The sequence below is a fragment of the Narcine bancroftii genome, chromosome 2 (genome assembly GCF_036971445.1).
Source record: "Narcine bancroftii isolate sNarBan1 chromosome 2, sNarBan1.hap1, whole genome shotgun sequence".
Taxonomy (NCBI): domain Eukaryota; kingdom Metazoa; phylum Chordata; class Chondrichthyes; order Torpediniformes; family Narcinidae; genus Narcine; species Narcine bancroftii.
The window spans coordinates 286205326-286226748 of NC_091470.1; the positions used below are offsets into that span (position 1 = coordinate 286205326).

The 21423-nt window shown below is 39.3% G+C and overlaps 1 protein-coding gene across 11 annotated transcripts in view; it reads left to right on the plus strand.

The window, feature by feature from the left end:
* The window catches only part of stau2 (staufen double-stranded RNA binding protein 2), a 327674-nt gene that overhangs the window by 153670 nt on the left and 152581 nt on the right, over window positions 1-21423 (plus strand). For all 11 annotated transcript variants that reach the window (XR_011352225.1, XM_069921216.1, XM_069921215.1 and 8 more), the window contains 3 exons: window positions 1387-1494; window positions 14674-14886; window positions 18018-18155. Coding sequence is in view for 10 of the 11 variants with exons in the window: in XM_069921216.1 (XP_069777317.1) it covers window positions 1387-1494; window positions 14674-14886; window positions 18018-18155 (459 nt within the window). In the remaining variant the exon portion in view is untranslated. The remainder of the gene's footprint in view (window positions 1-1386; window positions 1495-14673; window positions 14887-18017; window positions 18156-21423) is intronic.

Here is a 21423-nt window from a genome sequence, read left to right on the forward strand (position 1 = left end):
ATGAAAAATAATGAATACATTCATGGAGATTTTAAGTGTGAGTCTGGGAAGCTGAAGAATGTAGTGGATGTCTATCCTTCAGGAGTTGTTTCTGGCAGTCAGTTCTTCAATGAATATTTAGATATTTTAGGATTAAAGTGTGTTGAATGAATGTTGATTTTTTTCTCTTTTAATTTAAGGGGAAGATTCAAAGCTGCACATTGCTTCACCAGAGTAGTATGTCTCTAAAGAGGAAAAAGGAGCATAAAACATTATTTATCAGATGAATATGTTTATTCAGAGGTACCTGGCTATCTGGTAGAAGAAACAAAGCTGGCATGCAGGAAAACAAGTACTTTGGAAAGCAGATGGAATGATGGTCATTTTGTGAGCGGAATGGAGCAGAAAAATGAGGAAGCCTTTGCACCTCTGTGGATATGGAGTTATTAAAGATATTTTAGGCTATTTAAGAAAGGGTATATTTACCTTGCAATGAGTGCAAAGAAGGTTCAATAAATTTGTCCTTGAGTTGGAAAGATTATTAAGAGGAAAGACTCTTTGCTCTTTAGGTCTTTTTAAAATATACAAGGCTTTTGGGTGGCTTTATATGGTAGATACTGGAAGGATCTTTTCTATGGAGGGAAGGGGGGGGAATCTTCTCAGGATAAAGGGGAAATGTGGAGAAATTTCATCACTGAGAGTCATAAATCAAGAAAGTTCTTCTCTTGAGAGCTATAGATGCTGTAGACTGAGATTGATGTTAAGACCACAAGGGACTGGAGGGGCATGGGAGTTGAGCAGGAATTTAGAGTTGACACAAACAACTAAATCAGATATGATTTTATTGAATGGTAGAAGAGGCTGGGAAAAACAGTACTGCCGACTTCTCTTGTTCTTTGTTTTGATTATTGCATTGTTGGAAAACATGGTAATCGTATGACCTGTTGGACAAGGTTTTATATGGAGTGTTCATTAGAAATACAGGCAAATTCCTTGTTTATCATCCGATAGTTGAATCCAAAATGAAGTCACCACTATCAATGCAGTAGACACTCTGTTCTACTCTAGTGATTCAGGTCAGATTGGAAACTCAAATCAGTTTCTGACAATTTGGTGTGGTTCACATGTGGTGAGTGATGAAGTTCCAAACATAATCATTACTTTTCCTTTAGTATTCTACGGAATTTGTCTATCTTCGTGGCTTAGACTGGAATGCTTTTGCTCTTTTGGAAAAGCTGGAATTTAATGGAATGTCAGAGGGGGGCAGTGGTGTGAAACTTTGGATTGTATCACCACCCATTTGCTCCCTGCAAATTCTGCACTCCCTTTACATTTTTAAGATAGTTTTGCTTTGTACACAAGAATCCATGATATAACTCAGGTAAAATTTGTTTTCTTGTACTTCAGACTGATGAAATTTCACATAAGGGAGAAGAGGATACAGATATAAACAAGTCCGAAATCAGCTTGGTGTTTGAGATTGCTTTGAAACGTAACCTCCCAGTCAATTTTGAGGTAGGTGTTTAAATTTTAAAATAAAGCATACTTTTCCAGTCTTTACATACCATCAGAGGACAATACAACTTGAGAGTTTATGAAGAAACTAGTAGTGAGTTCCAATGAACAATATCATTATGTCAATGCAGATCATGCAAAGCTTGAAGACCTGTATCATTGAGCCACTTCTATTTTCTGTGGGTAAAGGTCCTTTGCATTTTATATCCACCAAAATTGAGGACCAAAACTCCAGCCTGCCTTCTGAAGTAGATTTAAGTAATTGTTCATACGAGTATCAATAATTCTGCTAATTTATGTGGGCAGCTGAATCTAGTTATTCTCTTTATTAATGTCAGCATGCATGATCTTCCACATTCAACAAACCAAATATTTAAAGCATTTAATTTGAAGGAACAATAGGCAATGCTGAAAACCTTGAGGAAGTCCGTTAAAATCTGTGCAAAATCAAAGAAAACACTTCAGGTCAGTGACCTTTCATCAGAACATTTCTCCAAGTCTGTTGCCTTAGGGGCTGAGCATTTCAAGCATCTTCTGTTTTTATTTCAGCATTTTGAATATCTTCCTTTGAAGCTGAAATGTTAGGAGGTGGAAAGAAGCCATGCCTTGCTTTTCCAATACCATCCCAGATGTGCTCGGTTAGGACCCGAGGAGTAAATACTTCTAGTTAGGAAAGAATGAAGTCTTCAAGGAGCACCAAGAAGATATGATTGGAGGTTGCACAAGAGATCAGCAGATGAATCTCTCTTGCTCCATATATATCTATATAATATGCCTATAAAGATTGTGGGGACAAGCTCCCACAGCTACACAAATGCTCTTCATGGCTTGCATCTCAAACACCCTCTGACAACTCCTGGCCTTCACATGTAGCACAGTTCTTGTGTCTGGTGGGGCTGTTCTCACTGACAGGAGAAGGGGCAAAGGTGAGCCACTGGTGCCTTGAAGCCAGTTGCTCCGGGCAGATGAGGCTCATTAACCATGGATAGTAACTCATCTAGGAGAGGGAAACTCCGATTTCAAACCTCTGTTGCCTTGTGGCTATACCTACTCATGGGAAAGGGAGTAAACCCTGAGGAAAAAATCCTGAGTTGGAGTCCCAAAGGTGGCTGACTGCTGTACCCAAGCACCTGCACCAGCACTGGCATGGCAACTCCTGCTGGCACCAAACTGTATCAACTTCTGTTGTTCCTTTGGACCTGTCATTTGCATGGATATGGGGGATGGGGTTCCACTGCATGGGTAACAGCTGGATCTCCATATCAACTCTGCCTTGGCTTGTGCCCTGGAGAGGCAACTCCAGCTTTGCTTTGGGCACAGTACCCATGGTGGTCGACCCTGACGGACAGAGACCACAAAAAAAGATACCTAACTACAGATAGTCCACAATTTACGATGATCTGACTTCAGAATTTTTGAAGTTACGATGTTCAAATCTGTACTTTTGATTTTGAGTTCTGACATGTCCCTGCGCTTGTGAAATGCAGCACGCTTTTCTCTCACGTGAATTTTGGCGATCGCAGCGTACATCATACTCTCTTGCGGTGCTGACACAACTGCGCTCACAGTTTCTGTAATCAACATTCAACATGTTGTATTCAACATTTTAATTATAAAAAATAGTAAGTGCGGTATTCTTTTGTAAGTTACGATATTTCGACTTACTATGGGAGTGCCGAAATGGAACCCCATCGTAAGTCAGGGTCTACCTGCATATATCTATATAGAGAGTATATCTATCTATTCAGAATATCTATCTATATTATCTTTTTGCCAGTATATATCTATCCGTCTATATCTACATTTATACATGTTGATATATATATATATATATATATATATATATAAATATCTCTATATACGTATATATGTGTGTGTATTTATACGTGTATGTGTGTGTATGTGTACACCAAGTCACACTTCAAATCAGTTTATCTTGCATTTGCACCATCTGTCTCTCAAGTTCTTCACATCCACATTGATCAAATTATAGTTGACATGCACATCCTTAGAGTGGGATACTGCATCCTCAGAGCCATGTTCAGCACATTCTCCTCATCCAACTTGTGAAAGCAATTAGTAACTCTCCCCATCTGGATCTCCAACTTTCCTTGAAGGAAAAAAGCACAGAAAATGGAGAATTAGGGGAAGTACTTTACTGATGTTACAGATAGCAGCTGAAGAAGCGGCAGCAATGAAGATTGGCAGAGCTTCAATGGGGATGGAATTAAATATCAGGCAGCTGCATGGAAGATGATTCATCATCACAGAAAATGAAAGATGATCATGGACATAATAATTTCAAATAACTTTAATTTGACTAATATAAAAACAGAAACTGTTTGGAAAATTCAGCAGGTCAGGTCACATCCGCAGGAAGAGAAATAAAGGGGCTTAAAACCGAAGCTTTAACTCATTTCTCTTCCCACAGTTGAGGCCTAAATTGCTCAGTTTTTCTAGCATTTCCTGCTCTTAGATTTGCAGCATTTGCAGTTAGTTTGATTTTCAACTTCATCTTGACAGTTCTTAGAACTCTCATTCATAGGTTCGAGTCACTGACGACTACAACTCATAGGAGCTTAAATCTTCATAGAACTTACATGGATGGGACATATGAGAGAATTGGGCTTCATGTATTAATTTGCACTTCACAGATGAGCAGGAGCAAATGATGGTGTCAATGGAAAGGACAAAGGACTCTCCATATTTTGCTCAGCTGGCATATATACTGTTTGCGTGAAATGTCAGCAGAAAGAAGACATCAGGAGCTGCCACAGAATATATAGGATGAGCCTCAGCTTATCCATATGAAGGGAGGTTAAAAGATTTCATCTCAAGTACTGTCAAAAGGCATTATAATATATTCCACACCACCTCATCGAACACCCTGAGCAGCCTAAGATGCTGGTTACGGAAACGCAATGAGGAAGCTTAGCCACTGTTTATACATCCTGTTTGTCGATGAGGTCTCATGAGCATACTTCTCTCCTGTGGCTTGTGATCAGCAAGTTACCTTAACCCACATTTGATGTAATCTAAACCATCTATGATGATCTCATAGAGCTCCAACTAAAGGTGAACCCTCCAAGGAATAGATGCAACACACTCAGGAAAGATAGCACATACGTATTCAGTATTAACATTTCTCACAGGGAGAAATTTCTCTCTGGTGAGTACTAGGAAATAAGCACACCTAAAATTTGAATGCCATATCTGTATGAATGTTTGACATAGATGGGAAGAATCATAGCTTTCTTAAGTGCATTACGTTCATGCAGCCCAGTGCAAGGTTATTGCATTGGAACCTACAGTGCTCTCTGCTTAAAAATCTTCTTTGTGTTAAAACCTATCCCAATAATCATAACATTTTTCTGAGATTTTGTATTTACGTCCTTTAACTCATCCCCAATGCTTCTTAAAAAAGAGCTCTTCTCTCCATTTGTACCTTCCAGCTCTCGGTCCATAGCCCTGTAAATTATAACTATTCAAGAGCACATCTGAGTAATGTTTAATCGTGGTGAGGGCTTCTCTCTCAGCTATCCTTTCAAGTGCTAAGTTCCAGGTCTCCACTTTCTGTGAACAGATTTTTCTCTTTTTTTTCTAAAAATAACAAAATCTATATATAGTAAAATCCCCGTTATCCAGAATTTAAGTAACCACAGCCTTAAGCAAACAGCAAAAAAATTACAGAAAATAAATAGGTAAAAAATACAAAAGTGTAAAATTAGTGTCCTCTAGCGGTTAGTTTGCTAATCATGCAACGAGCAATCTCAAGCAACCAGAAAATTCACTTATCCAACATCTACCAATCCCCATTAGGTGGCGGATGCCAGGGTGTTTTTTTACTGTATTCTTGATTTTTGACTCCTCTGATAAGAGAAATGGGTCCATCTTCCATTTAATGTTTCCAGGTTTCTCATAATTTTAAACATGTCAGTTAATTCTCCCTTCAGATTTTTCTGTTCCAAAGAAAACAATGTTGACTTATCCAATCGTTCCTCAAAGCAAAAATTTTCCAATCCTAGCAACAGCTTTTTAAATCTCCTCCAGACTCCCTCCATTGCAATCTCATCTTGTACACAGCACTCAAGTTGTAACTTGAACTCTGTTATGTATAATAGTTAAATCTCCCTGATTTTAAATTCTAAACCTTGGAAAAATAAGGATAGCCTGTAGTGATCAGAGTGCAAACACTGCTAAATTCCTCTATAATGCTCCATCTTACTGTTTGCACATAACCAATCAGTCTGGCTTGCACTTTCTTATCATGCTCCTTCCATCTGACGAGGCAGACATTTATCCTTTACATGGTTTTATTCATTGAAACCTTCCATGTATTCCACATTAATTTCACGACCCCATAATTAACCCCCAAGCAAATCACTTAAACCTGTTCAAAACTCCTGTCATTCTGGAATTAATTGTAGGTTTTTAATACCTTTTGGCTTTTTATAATTTAAGCTTTATAATATTGTTTATTCTTATACTTTCAATTTGCAGTCACTTTCCTACTGACCTTTTAATCCTCTTCAGCTACATTACTGCTCTTTCTCTTTAAAGACCTTCCAAAACACACTCTGAGTGCTTTTAGTCTCTCCATTAATTTCTTCAGTCCCTGCTTAATATCCACTTCTCCCCATTGTAAAGTATTCTGAGACATTTATAAGATATTAAATACTTCACAAGCAGTCATTATGTCTTGCATTTCCCTAAGTATTACATTTTTGATCTAGTGTGATGCGAACTCTGCCCCTCTATGGTCAATCAAGGTTAATTATATGTATTTTGCTGATCAGGTGACTGAGCAAAGTGTTTTTTTTCAACAGGTTATTCATACTAACTGAAAGACTTTAAGTAGGAAAAATTCAGAGGATTTATGATGAAAGTTTGCTTTTGTTATTCTTTCCTTCAGAAGTAATCCTCTGTAATAAAAAGAGAATGAGTGTATTATGGTGTTTGTTATTTTCCACTCTGCTTGTTTTAACAGCCTCTTTGTTCTTTAATACCATTTTCTTTTTCTCTCCAGCTAATCAGCTTTGCACTGTTTAAGAGGGTAGAAAGCATAAGGCAACTATTTCCAAACATCACGTCACAAAACATTCCAATAGTATTTATGGAGTTCAATGTTACAAATGGTGGTGACCTCTGTTTTATTCAGTGAAATGAACAGGAGTATTAGTTGTGACACACCATGCCTGTGTAATTAATCTTTGTTGGAAGAAGTTTCTACTGTGTTTACACTTTCATCCCTGCTGCGTACTATCCTCACAAGACTTAGCCTCTTGTTCTTCAAATGCTTGTAGAATGTCTTGGGATTTTTCTCAATCCTGCTTGCCAAGGCCTTCTTCTGACCCATTCTAGTCCCACAAATCCTTTCTTAAGATCTTTTCTTTAAAATTTTCTCAGTATTTGGCACTATCACAGGTGTCCGATTATATCAGGAGTCTTTTTTTTGCCTTCAATGTTGATAAGCGACACATAATGTAGTCCTCCATACTGCTGGAACCGAAACTGGTTCATTTTGCACAAGTTTGCATTCCTCACTAGGTACGTGGTATGAATATCAATGGATTAACAGTAGGTGCTCCCAGATTATTGTGTTACTTTATAATAATTTCTTATTTCTGTGATAGTCTCAAATTCCATTTCTTTGTTGCTTTCTTTGCCTAAATGTCATGAAATTTAGATTACAAATTGAAGATGAGAACAGACTTGGCATTAATTGTATGGTATCATTTTGCAATCATTTGCACTGAGATTTAATTCAGCTATAAATGTTTAAATTTTGTTATGCAGTAAAATGAAGAGGCTTATTCAATAACATCACAAAAATCAATGCAAGAATTTATTTGCTATAATAACTTTAATCTGTGTCAGGCACATGCAGAGCAAGAAGTTTCTATTGGTGGGATTCAAAAGCTTGCAGAGGAGTGCAAAGGCAATGTACTCTACTTGCAATGATTCTGAAGATAATTCTTAGTCTACTAAGTAAAGCAATTATTTGGGTAAACATAGTAACATCAAGCTGACCTGATTCTATCTGTGTTCATATCCTTATTCTCTTCATACCCAAGAAATAATTTAAGCATCTTCGAAATTACATTTTCAAGCTCAGTTTTTTTTCTGAATGAAGCATTCACTGGTGCTTTGTCACAACAAGTACAGCGAAGGCAGAGCAGATCATGGGCGGTTCACTTATTCTTTCTGTAGTTGTCTTGTGGATCAGATGATAGATTCAGCTTGGATTTGTGCCAGAAAAATTATAGATCAAGAGCCCTTTGTTCAGTCTGCCAGTATTGTAAACTACTCTGCTCACTCTAATATCCTTAAAAATTCCAATGGGGAACTGGTTCCATAAAGGGCAGATGGGTGTTTTTGGACTTGATCAACATTTTGAAGGGTCCCCCCCCCAAAAAAAAAACTTTAGAGCCATAGAACACTATAGCACAAAAAGCAGGTCCCTTCAGCCCTTCTAGTCCGTGCCAAACCATTTTTTGCCTAGTCCCACTGACCTGCACCCAATCCATATTCTTATTAAATGTTGAAATTGAGCCCGCATTCACCACTTCGCCTGACAATTCATTCCACACTCTCGCCACTCTCTGTGTGAAGAAGTTCCCCCTCATAATCCCCCTAAACTTTCCCCCTTTCACTCTTAACCCATGTCATCTGGTTTGTATCTCACCTACCCTCAGTTAAAAAAGTCTGTCTATCTCCACCCCTTTCCCCCCCCCCCTCCCCCAATAATTTTAAATGCCTCTGTCAAATCTTCTGGCATTCTTCTCTGCTCCAGAGAATAAAGTCCTAACCTGTTTAACCATTCCCTCTAACTCAGTTGCTGAAGTTCAGGCAACATCCTAGTAAATTTTCTCTGCACTCTTTCCATCTTATTGATACCTTTCCTGTAATTAGGTGACCAAAACTACATACAATACTCCAAATCTGGCCTCACCAATGTCTTATACTTTACATAACATCCCAACTCCCATACTCAATACTTTGATTTGTGAAGGCCAATATGCCTAAGGCTCTCTTTACAACCCTATCCACCTATGATGTCGCTTTCATGGAATTATGTATCTGTATTCACAGATCCCTGTTTTACCACATTCCTCAGTGTTCTACCATTTACTTTGTATGTACTTTCTTGGTTTGGCCTTCCAGTATGCAACATCTCTTATTTTCCTGCATTAACTTCCATCTGCCATTTTTCACCCAATTTTTCCAGCTGACCCAGATCTCTCTGCAAAATTTTAAAACTGTATATGCCTGTGTGCTTATGACATCATCACGTCGACATGATGACGTTGTTACTCATTTATAATGTGTGCTACGGGGAACCATTTTAGATTTGTGATAAACAATGAATAAGGCATCACATCTCCACATGCTAGTGTATGTCTAAGCCTAGAATACACAACAGATTGGTGTCGAGGATTGAAATGAACTTCCTCTATGCTCCAAAAGTTGGAGTGAAGATTTCAAAGGGAAACACAGGATTATCACCACAGTGGGCCCCACAGACTCAGGCACAGAGAACAAAGGAAAGAAGACTCAAAATGGTGGAGGGGCAGTTTGGAAAATTATGGACTCAGAAGAAGACTGTTATGATTATGTAGAAAGATTTAATCATCACTGTCTTGCCCATAATATTACTGTCACACCACCTTTGATCTGAGCCAAATGGGAAGCAAGACATTTAAATTGATGAAATCTCTGTTAGCACCTGAAGACCAGATACAAAAACTTGTGCAGATTAATGTGCTATAATAGGGGCACATCTAAGTCCCAAACCACTGGCTATGGCAGAAAGGCAAAAATATTGTTTCAGAAAGCAGAAAACAGGTAATTCAGTAAGCAAATTTTTGGCTGAAGACTTGCCTGAATTATGTGGACTGTCAGAACATTGTGATTTTGGTCCATTTTTAAACAAGGCATTAAGAGTTAGTAATAGGTTTAGCAGACCACAGAATAAGAGAGCGATTATGAAGTACAAAAGATGCAACCCTTAATTCTGCATATAATATAGCCTTGGGTTTCGAGATGCCTGTTAACAACCACAAGTTGTGGAAAAATTTTCCTGGCAAGAATGCTTCCGCTATGGAAAAAAGCAACTGCAGTCCGGATCATTGTTATTTCAGAAAATCTAGGTGTCATCTCTGTGACAAAGAGGGGCACATCAGAGTTGGTCAAATGTCCAAGAAAGAAGAAGCAACAAGGGTAGAAAGGATAAAAAAAGTCCTCAGAAGTAAAAAACGTGGAGGAGGAGAATGAAAGCCCCGGCAATGAAACAAACAACTCAGAGGAAGTCAAGATACTGGAAATCATTTATCTTCGTGAATTAAAGGATAAGAATTTGGAACTCTATGTCCAGGTGAAAATCAAAAACGAACCTCATCGAATGCAGTTGGACACAGGAACAGTAGTGTCAATAATGCCACTAAAGTTAAAAATACGACTGTTACCCCACCTCACCATTAAAGAGTCCAACATGGTGTTGAAAACAGTCATGGGGAGAACGTCAAGGTGTTTGGAAAATGCAAGGTAAACGTGGAATATAAAGGACAGACACCGAAAAGATTACCTCTCTTCAAGGGACTATCACTGTTCGGAAGAAACTGACTATCACACGTTCAACTAGATTGGATGGAAATTGGATCCATAATGAATGTATGCCTGGAAGATGAGGCCAAACCAAAACTGGAGCAAGTGGTCAAAAAGTATCAGACAGTTTTTAAAAAAAAGCCTGGGAAATATCCAAAGTGTCCAGGCGAAATTGCACCTGAAATCAGGTGTTTAACTCAAGTTCTTTAAGCCCAGAACAGAACTGTTTGCAATAAAGGGAAAGATTGTCGGAGAGCATGTACTGGTGCGGCATTACTGAGACAATAGGAGCCATGGGTGATAGGCGTGATTCTTAAAAAAACTAAGTCCCTGTTCTTATACTGGTGGGAACTAAAATATGGAAATGGCAAATCGACCATTTGAGAGCAGTGTATGATCCTATAGCCACACGCACTGCTCACGATCCAGATGAAATTCCAGATGAGATTCCATGGGCTCATTCCCCTGTTGATGTTCCTGAAATATCTTCGGGAAGTGAGGGCCCTTTGATGTTGACCAAGCAGTCCTACCGTTCAACTGAGCAGCACAGTCCTATGCAACATCCAAATGAGGCGTGCCAAGGACAAGGTTCACAGTCTTTACCACCAGCTGAGGTACTACCTGAAAAGGCAGAGTCCAGAGAAGTCACCAAGTATTCCAGTGGATTCAACCTCACTGAGACGATCCAAAGGAAAAATCATCCTCCAGAATGACTGAGGGACTATGGACAGCGACTTGGCGGTTTATCATTTCATCCTCAACATTCATTGGAGCGCTTTCATCCCTAATGTCGAAGTACTCGAGATGGCAGAGGTCGACAGCATCGAGTCCACGCTGCTGAAGATCCAGCTGCGCTGGATGGGTCACGTCTCCAGAATGGAGGACCATCGCCTTCCCAAGATCGTGTTATATGGCGAGCTCCCCACTGGCCACCGTGACAGAGGTGCACCAAAGAAAAGGTACAAGGACTGCCTAAAGAAATCTCTTGGTGCCTGCCACATTGACCACCGCCAGTGGGCTGATATCGCCTCAAACCGTGCATCTTGGCGTCTCACAGTTCGGCAACCTCCTTTGAAGAAGACCGCAGAGCACACCTCACTGACAAAAGGCAAAGGAGGAAAAACCCAACACCCAACCCCAACCAACCAATTTTCCCCTGCAACCGCTGCAACCGTGTCTGCCTGTCCCGCATCGGACTTGTCAGCCACAAACGAGCCTGCAGCTGACGTGGACATTTAACCCCTCCATAAATCTTCGTCCACAAAGCCAAGCCAAAGAGGAAAAAGAGACTTACATTATAGTGTAATTGTAATCCTCACCATTAGTCTATGGACACCACGTAGTTATCATCGTTTAGTATAAGTGCTGCCCATATGTTATCCTCACAAAGTATTTACTTTATGTGGGGGGTGGTGGGGGGGGGGAGAGTATTATGTATATATACCTGCATGCATATGAGATCATCATGCCCAACATGATTACAGAGTTGCTCATATATGTTATGTGCTGCGGGAACCATTTTAGATTTATAATAAACAATGAATAAAGCATCACGTCTCCATGTGCTAGTGTATGTCTAAGCAGAGAATACACAACAAAAACCTTCTTTGCTGTCCACATCATCTCCAATCTTAGTGTCATCCAGATCATTGATATAGATGACAAACCACAAATGTCGCTGAGGCACATCACTAGTTACAGGACTTCAGTCTGAGAAGCAATTATCCACCATTACTCTCTGGCTTCTTCCGTCCAGCCATTATTGAATTCAGTTCACTACTTCACCATGATTACCTAGTGTCTGCATCTTCCTGACTTATCTCCCATGTGGGACCTTGTCAAAGGCCTTACTAAACTCTATGTAGTCAACATCCATGGCCTTCCCTTCAACAACTTTCCTGGTAACCTTGAAAACCTCCACAAGATTTGTTAAACACAACCTACCATGCACAAAACCATGTTGACTATCCGTAATCAGTTTTTGGCCATCCAAATAATTGAATATCTGATCTCTTAGAACACCTTCCAATTATTTACCTACTAGTGATGTCAGACTCACCGGCCTATAATTTCCAGGGTTATTTTTGGAGCCTTTTTTTTTTAAAACACCAGAACAAGGTGAGCTCCAATCCTCCGGCACATTACCCATGGCTAAGGACATTTTGCCAGAGCCACTGGAATTTCTTCACTAGCCCCCCTCAAGGTCCGAGGGAATATCTTATCAGGCCCTGAGGATTTGTCCACCCTTCTTCTTCTGGCTATCCATCCCATAGGATAATGATGGTTCATTTCAGTCAGTTTGTGGGGTTTAATATGAAGATACCCCACTCCTCAGAAAGGATTAGCATGTGCGTAAATGGATTTTAGGTGAGTAGGGTGTTGCACAGGTCCAGACCCACTCTCTCAACATCCCTTCCCGGATCCAGCAGCATGGTGAGGTCCAAGATGGCTGGGGAAAGTTCTGTTGCAGTTAATGGCCAGACCAAGCTTCACGGCATGTATTTGCTAGATGGCCTTTGACCTTACGAGAAGGTGCATCCACCCTTTGGCAGGTCTCATTTTTCATCCTGCAGGGTATCTAGCCACCGTCTCTGCACCAGGCAAGCCTGGTGGGGGAGCCGGTTTAGTCGCCGACCACACAACCACGCGACAGGTAGTACTGGGTTACATGGTACCAGTAGCACTCAGATGAGTGACCTGACATATTCACTCTTATTTGTTTTAAGGCAGCAAGCACTTCCTCCTCTTTAATCTGTATATGTTCATTATCCACTGCTTGTTTTACTTACTTCCCATGACTCTGTGTCTGTTTCCTGGGTGAATACTGATGAAAAAAACATATTTAAAATTACCCTGATCTCCTTTGGCTGCATACAAAGCTGACATCTCTGATCTTCAAGGGGACCAATTTTGTCTCTCAGTATTGCTTTGCTCTTAATATACCTGTAGAAACCCTTATGAATTTCCTTCACTTTGTCTACGAAAGCAACCTCATGTTAATTTTAAAAATATTTTATGAATTCATTCAGAACATGGAACAAGCATTTCTATGTTTCACAACTGTTCAGTGCAAACCTCAGCATAGATTACTTCATCCCTGTGCTGACCTGTTTGATAACATGTGCTTCAGGCGACAGACTTATCCACACCATGCTGGATCAAGCATAGCCTACAATATCTACACTGCATCAAGATGGGATTGATTTTTCAGTTCCAAACGTTCCATCAGTGTGAGTGGTTATTACATAAGATCCGGCATCAAGTTGCAGTGGTAGAATGGCCTCTGCTATGGGTAATCTCCACAGAATCCTTATAGCAGCAGCAGGGCCAAGCATCATTGCATCACCCGTCCTGCATGTAAGATTGTGCTGCATTTGGTTGTAAACAGCTCTTTGCACTTGAACACCAGTTTTTTTTGGGTAGACTGCTATATGTCTTTCAACAAATTGATGATCTTCCAGCAGCACTCAATGTTTTGATTCCCCGGAAACAGCAGAGAGAAGACAGAGTTCTAAGTTTTGCAGCTGCTCAGGATGAACCTCAGCAAAGTCCACTTCATCCATTTCCTGACCTTGGTAAACACACTCTGGTAGAAGCTGGACAATGGGCTCAGCCATGCCAAAAGGCAGCTTGTGAGATTGAAACTCTGGCTATGCATGATGGATCTGACAGTGGGGGCTCCTCTCAGTACCATCCATGTAATGACTTAGTGTTTGAAAGTTCAATTGCTGAGGCAGTCTGCCAAATGAATTTGGCAGTCTGCTTGGGAAACTATCTGACAAAATTTGCCATCTATTTCTCCCACAGGGCTTTGAGAAAAGTCTGATTGATGTGATTAAGAATATTTTTCGACATCAATGTTTCTGCAAGGGGCAGGTAATATAACACAGTCAACGAATAAAATGTTCTGTGGCAAAGTGGCCAGATCCTTCCTTCACAACATTGGGGTGATAATTGGTCAGTGACAATTGATGTTTTCTCACTCAGGCTATGTGCAGAGCTGCGTCCAGCTACATAGAAAGTTGGACATCAGGCCGAAAGGCCACATTGGATATGTTTATTTTCCCATTGGTCTGGAGATATGTGCATCGTCTCCTTGAAGATGCAAGCCATTTTGGATCTCCAGATTGAATGGAAGAAGGTTTAGTTGAGGAACTACACAATGTCCCAACACTGAGAATATCTTGCTTCTGCTGACATTTTTCCTCCAATCAAGAGGAAGCACCCACATTTCCAGCTTCTGTTTTGATATTTCTTAGGATGGTCGTATGTCTACTAATGATCTTTTGATAAATGACCTCTGCAGCTACTTTGTCAGGTCATGGTATCTGGAGGCTAATCTTCTGCAAACATTTGAGTTGCCTAGGATGGCAGGCCCAGATCACTGATTAACTATTCCCATCTTCCCACTCATTTGCAGGAAGTGCCAGCACTTGCTCTTCAGATGATGATGACATAATGTGTTTGTATCACCCTTGGTTAAAAAGGAGACCTATAAATTGCAAAGAGGGCTTGAATGTTTTTTTTTCCATTTAGATCTATTTCGTGTTTTTAATTTTCTTTTCTCCTTCCCAGGTAACCAGAGAAAGTGGCCCTCCTCATATGAAGAGCTTTGTAACCCGTGTCTCAGTTGGAGAGTTTACTGCAGAAGGGGAAGGCAATAGTAAAAAGCTTTCCAAAAAACGAGCAGCAATAATTGTTCTTCAAGAGCTGAAGAAACTTCCTCCCCTACCAATTATAGAGAAACCTAAAATTCATTATAAAAAGCGTCCAAAATCTATACTGAAGGTAAGAGTCTTCATCCAATGAGGTATGTTTTTGATGAACTTCATATTGTTTCAACATATTCTGGTTCTGAGATGAATGGATAAATGGATTTATAACTGGGATTATAAGAAAGGTGGATAAGAAAGGTGTTAAGATGGGAAATTTTTAAAGGAAGGTAAGGCAATTAAACAGGAAGATCATGATTCGATGTGGTTGACAGTAATAGTTTGGCAACAAAAAAGATCAAAGGGAAAATTGTTAAAAAGTCAAATGAATTGATTTTTACATTAATTCACAAATATTCAAATGAATTTGTGATTTAAATAAAGACAAATGGCTTTTATCTGATTTCCTTTTCTTTAGTAAGAAAGGTGATTGGGAAGGAAATTTGTTGAATATTCTAAAAGATCCATAACCTATGGCTGTACTGATGAAGAGACTATAAATCAAATTACAAAGGAAGAAGGAGATAGGTGAGGTGATGAAGAGGTTTAAGCACAAATAAAAGTGATGAGAGAGAAAAAAAACACAAACAAGGGAGCATAAAAGTAGTGAAATCCTGCAATAGGAAGTACAGTGCCCTCCATAATGTTAGAGAGAAAGACACTTTTTTTTCTTTATTTGCCCTTGTGCTCTACAGTTCTAAATTTGCAAACAAACAATTCACATGCAATTAATGTACACATTCCACAGTTTATTCAAGGTTATTTGTATCCATTTTAGTTTGACTGTAGAAATCACAGCATCTTGTGTTTCTGTCTAGCCTCTGTATTTCTGTTCATGAGGTCTTCTGCGGGCGGTAGTCATTGACATATCCACAGCTGTCTCCTGAAGAATGTTTCTGATTTATCAGATGTTCGTTCGGTGATTTTTCTTCATGATGATGAGAATTCTTCTGTCATCAGCAGTGGAGATCTTCCTTGGAATTCTAATCCTTTGTGATTACTGAGCTCACCAGTTCTTTCTTTCTTCTTAATGATGTTCCAAACTACTGATTTTTGTTAGGTTTGGGACTATTTTACTCTTGTTTTCCAGCCTCATAGTGGCTTCTTTGATTTTCATTGGGCACAACTTTAGTTCTCATGTTGAGAAATGTCAACTATAGAGTCCAAAGGTGATCGTAAGCTTCGAGTCAATCCTAGCTCTTTTATATCTGCACCAATGAAGCAATTAAACATATCTGAGTTCTCAAACACCTGTGAAGTCAAATGTCCCAAACTTGATGGTATCTGGAAATGAGGGAACTATGTATAAAAAGTGCTGTCATTTCTACCTGGGCAAACCAAAATGACTACTAATAACTGCGAATAAATTGTGGAATGTGCACTTTAATCACATGTGAAATGTTTGATTACAAATTTTAAAATATGGAGCACAGGGGAAAATAAAGGAAAAAAGTGTCTTTGTCCCAAACATTATGGAGGGCACTGTACCCAGCTGGTCAAGTGTTGCTAATAGAGGGATAGAAAAAAATGGAACCAGTATTACAGATGAGGAACTAGACAGTTCTTTCAATTCTCCCCATCTCCTATTAAGTACCTTTGCCTGTGTTCCAACCCGAAAACTTCATGGCAACCATGGCCTTAGATTATTGGTGATATTTCCATTGTCCCTTCTCTCTCTGCAACATTATCTCTGCAACTTAAAATTACAGTCATTTTTCCCCTTTCCCAATTTTATCAAAAAGATCTGTGGGCTAAAAAACACAATTTCTTTTCATGGCTTGATCTGAGTGGTTCTAAAATTTTTTGTTTTTATTTCAGATTTCCAGGTTCTGATTTTTTGTTGATTGAGGATGTAAAATTGTGGGCCAGTTAGCACAAAGTGAATTATTTTTGGAATACTGCACAGGGAGTATGTGGATGATGAACAGATATGGGATTAGGAGATCTTCAGGTTCAAACAGGATTTTGATCGTTTGAACTATCTCGTTAAATCTGATCGTGGAGGACCTACTGGCTCTTTCCTATTGCACGATTAATAAGTGAAAAGGGTATAAAGATGATGGCTTCCCCAGGTTCACAGGAAAAAATTGTTATCTTTTTCTGGAGATTCTTTTTTAAAAGATGCAGTCTATTAGAACTAAAGCAGTAACAGAAATGGGAGACCTGGAGCAATAGACTTGGATGCAGTTAGCTGGAACTATAGGGAAATATAGAAAATATTTCCAAACAAAAACTATAAATGAAAGTGCAGATGTTCAAAATATACTTTCAAACTTTTTTTTAAATAAAAAAATCAACATTTCAAAAGAGAATTTTGTTATTTTAATTTCCTTTTAATGAAAATTTTGCTTGAACAGTGCCTCTGAATTTTTTTTTGTACCTAAAGGTGCTAGCTGAATGTTTGGAAGCCCAGATAGGTTTCCTTAACCCATAGGATGCAGGATAATTGGGAGCTGATTCTGCTACCATCCTGAAGTTTAACATGCCTTTGACTTCTGCATCAACTTGCTGGACTGCAGAAGTTGTAGATGGAAATTGGAAACACACTGAAAATTAGATGCTACAGGACTCAGTGATTAGATTCTAAAACAACCTGAGGAACCACCTCCCATATTCAGCCTGGGCACCCTCCAATTAGATGGCATTAAAATTGACTTCTCTGGTTTCTGGTTGGCTCCCCATTCCATTCTCTGCATCTCCTTTCCTTCAGCTCGGTCTCTTTCTCTTTCACTCTGTCTCCTTTCCTCCTTGTCTGCATTCACAGAACCACATCCCGTCTCCCCCCCCTCCCTTGGTCAATTCTCACCTTTCCTCTCCTGTCCTTTCCACGTCCATCCATGATGTTTTGTCTGTTGGCCTGTGCTCCTCCCTCTGCCCTATTTCCCTCCTCCCCAGGCTTTTTATTCAGGCACCTTCCTGCGATTTGCTCATACTTTGAAGAAGGAATGAGGCCTGAAACATTGATGATGTATCTTTACCTCTTATGGACACTGTGATACTTGCTGAGTTCCTCCTGCATTTTTGTGCTTTTCATGAGGTTGCCAATTTTTTTAATGGTTAATTTCTTTTGTTATTTTTCAATAATTGAGGGATTAGGAGATGTGCCTGTCACTGCTGAGTTGAATGATGCATCTCAGTCTTCTCTTTCCACCTTGTACGAATAAACTTAATTGTGTATCGTGTATTTATGAAGTATTTCTGTTGCAGACTGGTCCTGAGTATGGCCAGGGTATGAATCCCATCAGTCGACTGGCCCAAATACAGCAAGCTAAGAAGGAGAAAGAACCAGAATATCTTCTATTATCAGAAAAAGGTCTTCCTCGTCGCAGAGAGTTTGTTATGCAGGTACATTGTTCTCGTGCCTTATAGAATTATTAAACATGATTTATAATTAGAATGTTCAAAACCAAACTCTCCAACTTCAGTGGTATATTTTTTCTCAGTTTCCCTGAAAGTTCAAACCACCTTTGTACCTAATAAAACAAAGAACTGTGAAGAGTTGTATTCAAATTTTAATTGATATAATGTGTCCAGTTTAAAAATGGTCAAACCACAATGCATAGTCATGCTACTGCAGTCATCCCAGAAAATCGGGCAGCATTCTAGGATTCGATTCTAGGACAAACTGAGGAACAACACACTATACCCTCCACACCCTCCCTCCCCCCTCCCCACCCACACAATATTAACTTATGGAGTTAGATTTTGGAGGTCTGTGATAATACAAATGACACACATTTTTATCAAACTAACTTTAGCCTTCAGCTGAGTCAAAGTGTGCACTGTGAATCTGCCTGAAATCTCTTTGGCTTAGAATCATTTAAATAGGGAAGGGAAGTATTTGAATGGTTGCCTCCAGACCTCAGTTGTAGAGGATTAGTGTATCCAAATGTTTACAGAGTAAAATGAACTCAAATATATATATATATATATATATATATATATTTTTTTTTAAACGGAGATTGGTAGAAACTGAGCTTAACCCACATCTGCAGGCTACTTGTTAACTGTGGAGATCACAGAGCAGCTATCAGGAACATACCAGAATGCTGCCCACAATATCTTTGAGCTGGTGGCCGTTGAAAACTGGGAGAAAGAGATACAGCATAATGTGGTGCTTATATAGTTTTTCACCAGGAAAGGTGTGGAGCAGTGACAAGTGGGCTTGGGAAAATAGACTATAAATAATCATTCTAAATCAAAGGAAAGGAAACTAATTTATTCTGTGTTTTAGTCACCTCAAATCATAAAAAAGGCATAAAGTTTTAATATAGTTAAGAGATAAATTGTTAAGTGCAACATTAAAGCAGGACAGAGTAGAATATGTAGTCCAAATAAGCATTTATTTATACAAGGGCACAAACTGCTAAGAACCAATGAAGTGAAATGCAGGTTCATTCAACTTGAGGGACATGGCATGGGAACATTGTTTACTGAAATGAGCCTGCAGGACAGTGAGCAGTGGGAACTAAAAAAAAAGGTCAACAGAAAGGAAGGGAACATTTGTGGAATGTGGTAGTACTTTGTACTTTGAGGGTGAAATCAATTCAATAATGAGTGAAGCTAGAGGCATTGTGTATAAAATTTAAAATAACAAGATTCAATTTATTGTCATGTATATAACATAATATTTCCTTTTATTTTTGCTGGGCCAAGGTAGACAGAGTCTCCAAGTAATACAATGCCAAACAGAGAATAATTTAAAACTATGGTGGGAATGGTGTCTTAAGTTCCTTGTATCTGGTGTAAAATGATAGAATATACAAATGCACAAATTAGATAAGTACATAGTAGAGTGGTTTTAATGGGAATTTCATACAGTTTATGATTAGCAGATAAGCTCGTGATGGCAGAGCTTCTCGAGAATGTTTTGAGAGTTTGCTGCGCCAATTTTTCTCATAAGTAATGACACAGATTTGTTTAAAGACCTTACAAGTAACAAAACATTTATTTGATAGTGATTATAATACATTTGAGTTTGTTGTGTTTGAAAGCAGCTACCACGTTTATATATTTAAGTAGTTATGTTGATTTCAATGCAATGAGACAGACTGTGAAAATTGGTCTGATCTGTTAATAAATTTAGGTAAGATGACAAATGATCAGATGGTGTTGTTGCCTGTGTGAGACAAGAACTCTATTGTTTAAAAAGAGCAAAGTAGCCATAAAAGGCATGCATAGATGCAAAAAATACTCCGAATACTGGTGAGTCAAAGATATGCTGCCCAGAGGGTTTATAGATAAAAACATTAGATTTCAAGACGACATTAATAGATTAATTGAATGGCAAACTGTGGCAAATGGATTTCAATGCAGATAAATGTGAGGTCCCCTTTCAGCATAAACTACTTAGCCAAGAACACTCTTCAACTGGTGAAAGCTCAGGAATTTAGTGTCCATGTTTTCCTCCTTCTTTAGCACCTATTGTCAGGCTACTTTGGCAAATAATCCTTCTTTAGCACCTATTGTCAGACTACTTTGGCAAATAATCAGGGAAATGGTGTTGATGAAATTGGTCTGAGAACCAGCATAAACTCTGTGGGCTGAATGGCTGTGTTCAATATGAAATCAATTCCTGAGGGAGCCCCAATTTCCTTCATTTAAGCTGTTGAATCTACAACCTTGGATCATTGGGCTCTCTTCCAGGGCAGGTGGGACCTGTACAAAGGGAATGGATTACACCAGAAAAGGCAGTGGACCAATATCCTCATGGAGAGTTTTGCTAATACTTTTTCAGAGGATTTAGAGAGGAAGGAGGGTAGGAACTTGAGAAGCAGGGCAGCAAGTAGAGAAGTTGACTGGATGACGAACGCTCAGGCAAGCAAGATTGAACGAAAGGATGGGAAGTGACAAGTGAGAATAATCACAGCAATCTGAGAGGCTGGTGTGTTTATTTTAATGGAAGGAAAGTTGGAGTAAACCAGACAAACTTAGAGCCTAGATCGATACTTGGAACTATGCTGTTGTGACCATTGCAAGAAGGACAGGGTTGCCAGCTCCATTCTTAGGTTGTATTGTTCTAGATGTGATAGCGAAAGAGGTAAAAGAGGTGGAGGCATAAAATTACTAGTTAGGGAGAGTGTCACAGCTGCATAGAGGGAGCTTTGTGGTGGGCTGAACTACTGAGGGCAATCAGTCTATTCCACAGGGTAAAAGCGTTATACATCAGAGGACATGCATTTAAGGTGACAAGGAGAAAGTTTAAGAGAGATGTGCGGGAACAAAGATGATGGAGGGATATCTATTAAGTGCAAGCAGCTGATTTTTAGTTTGATTTTGTTATCATTCAGCACAGGCACATGGGCTGAAGGGCCTGTTCTTGTGTCGTTCTGTTCTATGTAACTTTCCTACACTTACACAAAATCTATTCTCATGACACTAATTATCCCTCCCCTGTCTCAGGTAGAATCAGATTGTTTGGAACCTTTTATGAGCAGAACTCGTATGCCATTTCCCCCAATCATTTTTTTTTCATAGCATTGAAGTCCACTGAGTCTATGTGTTTACTTATGGAACAACTTCTTCAGTCCTATTCCGCTGCATTTTCCCCTTTGAAACACTGATCACCTCATACTGCCATTTTGTAGACATCGTGTTCTAGACTGTAACATCA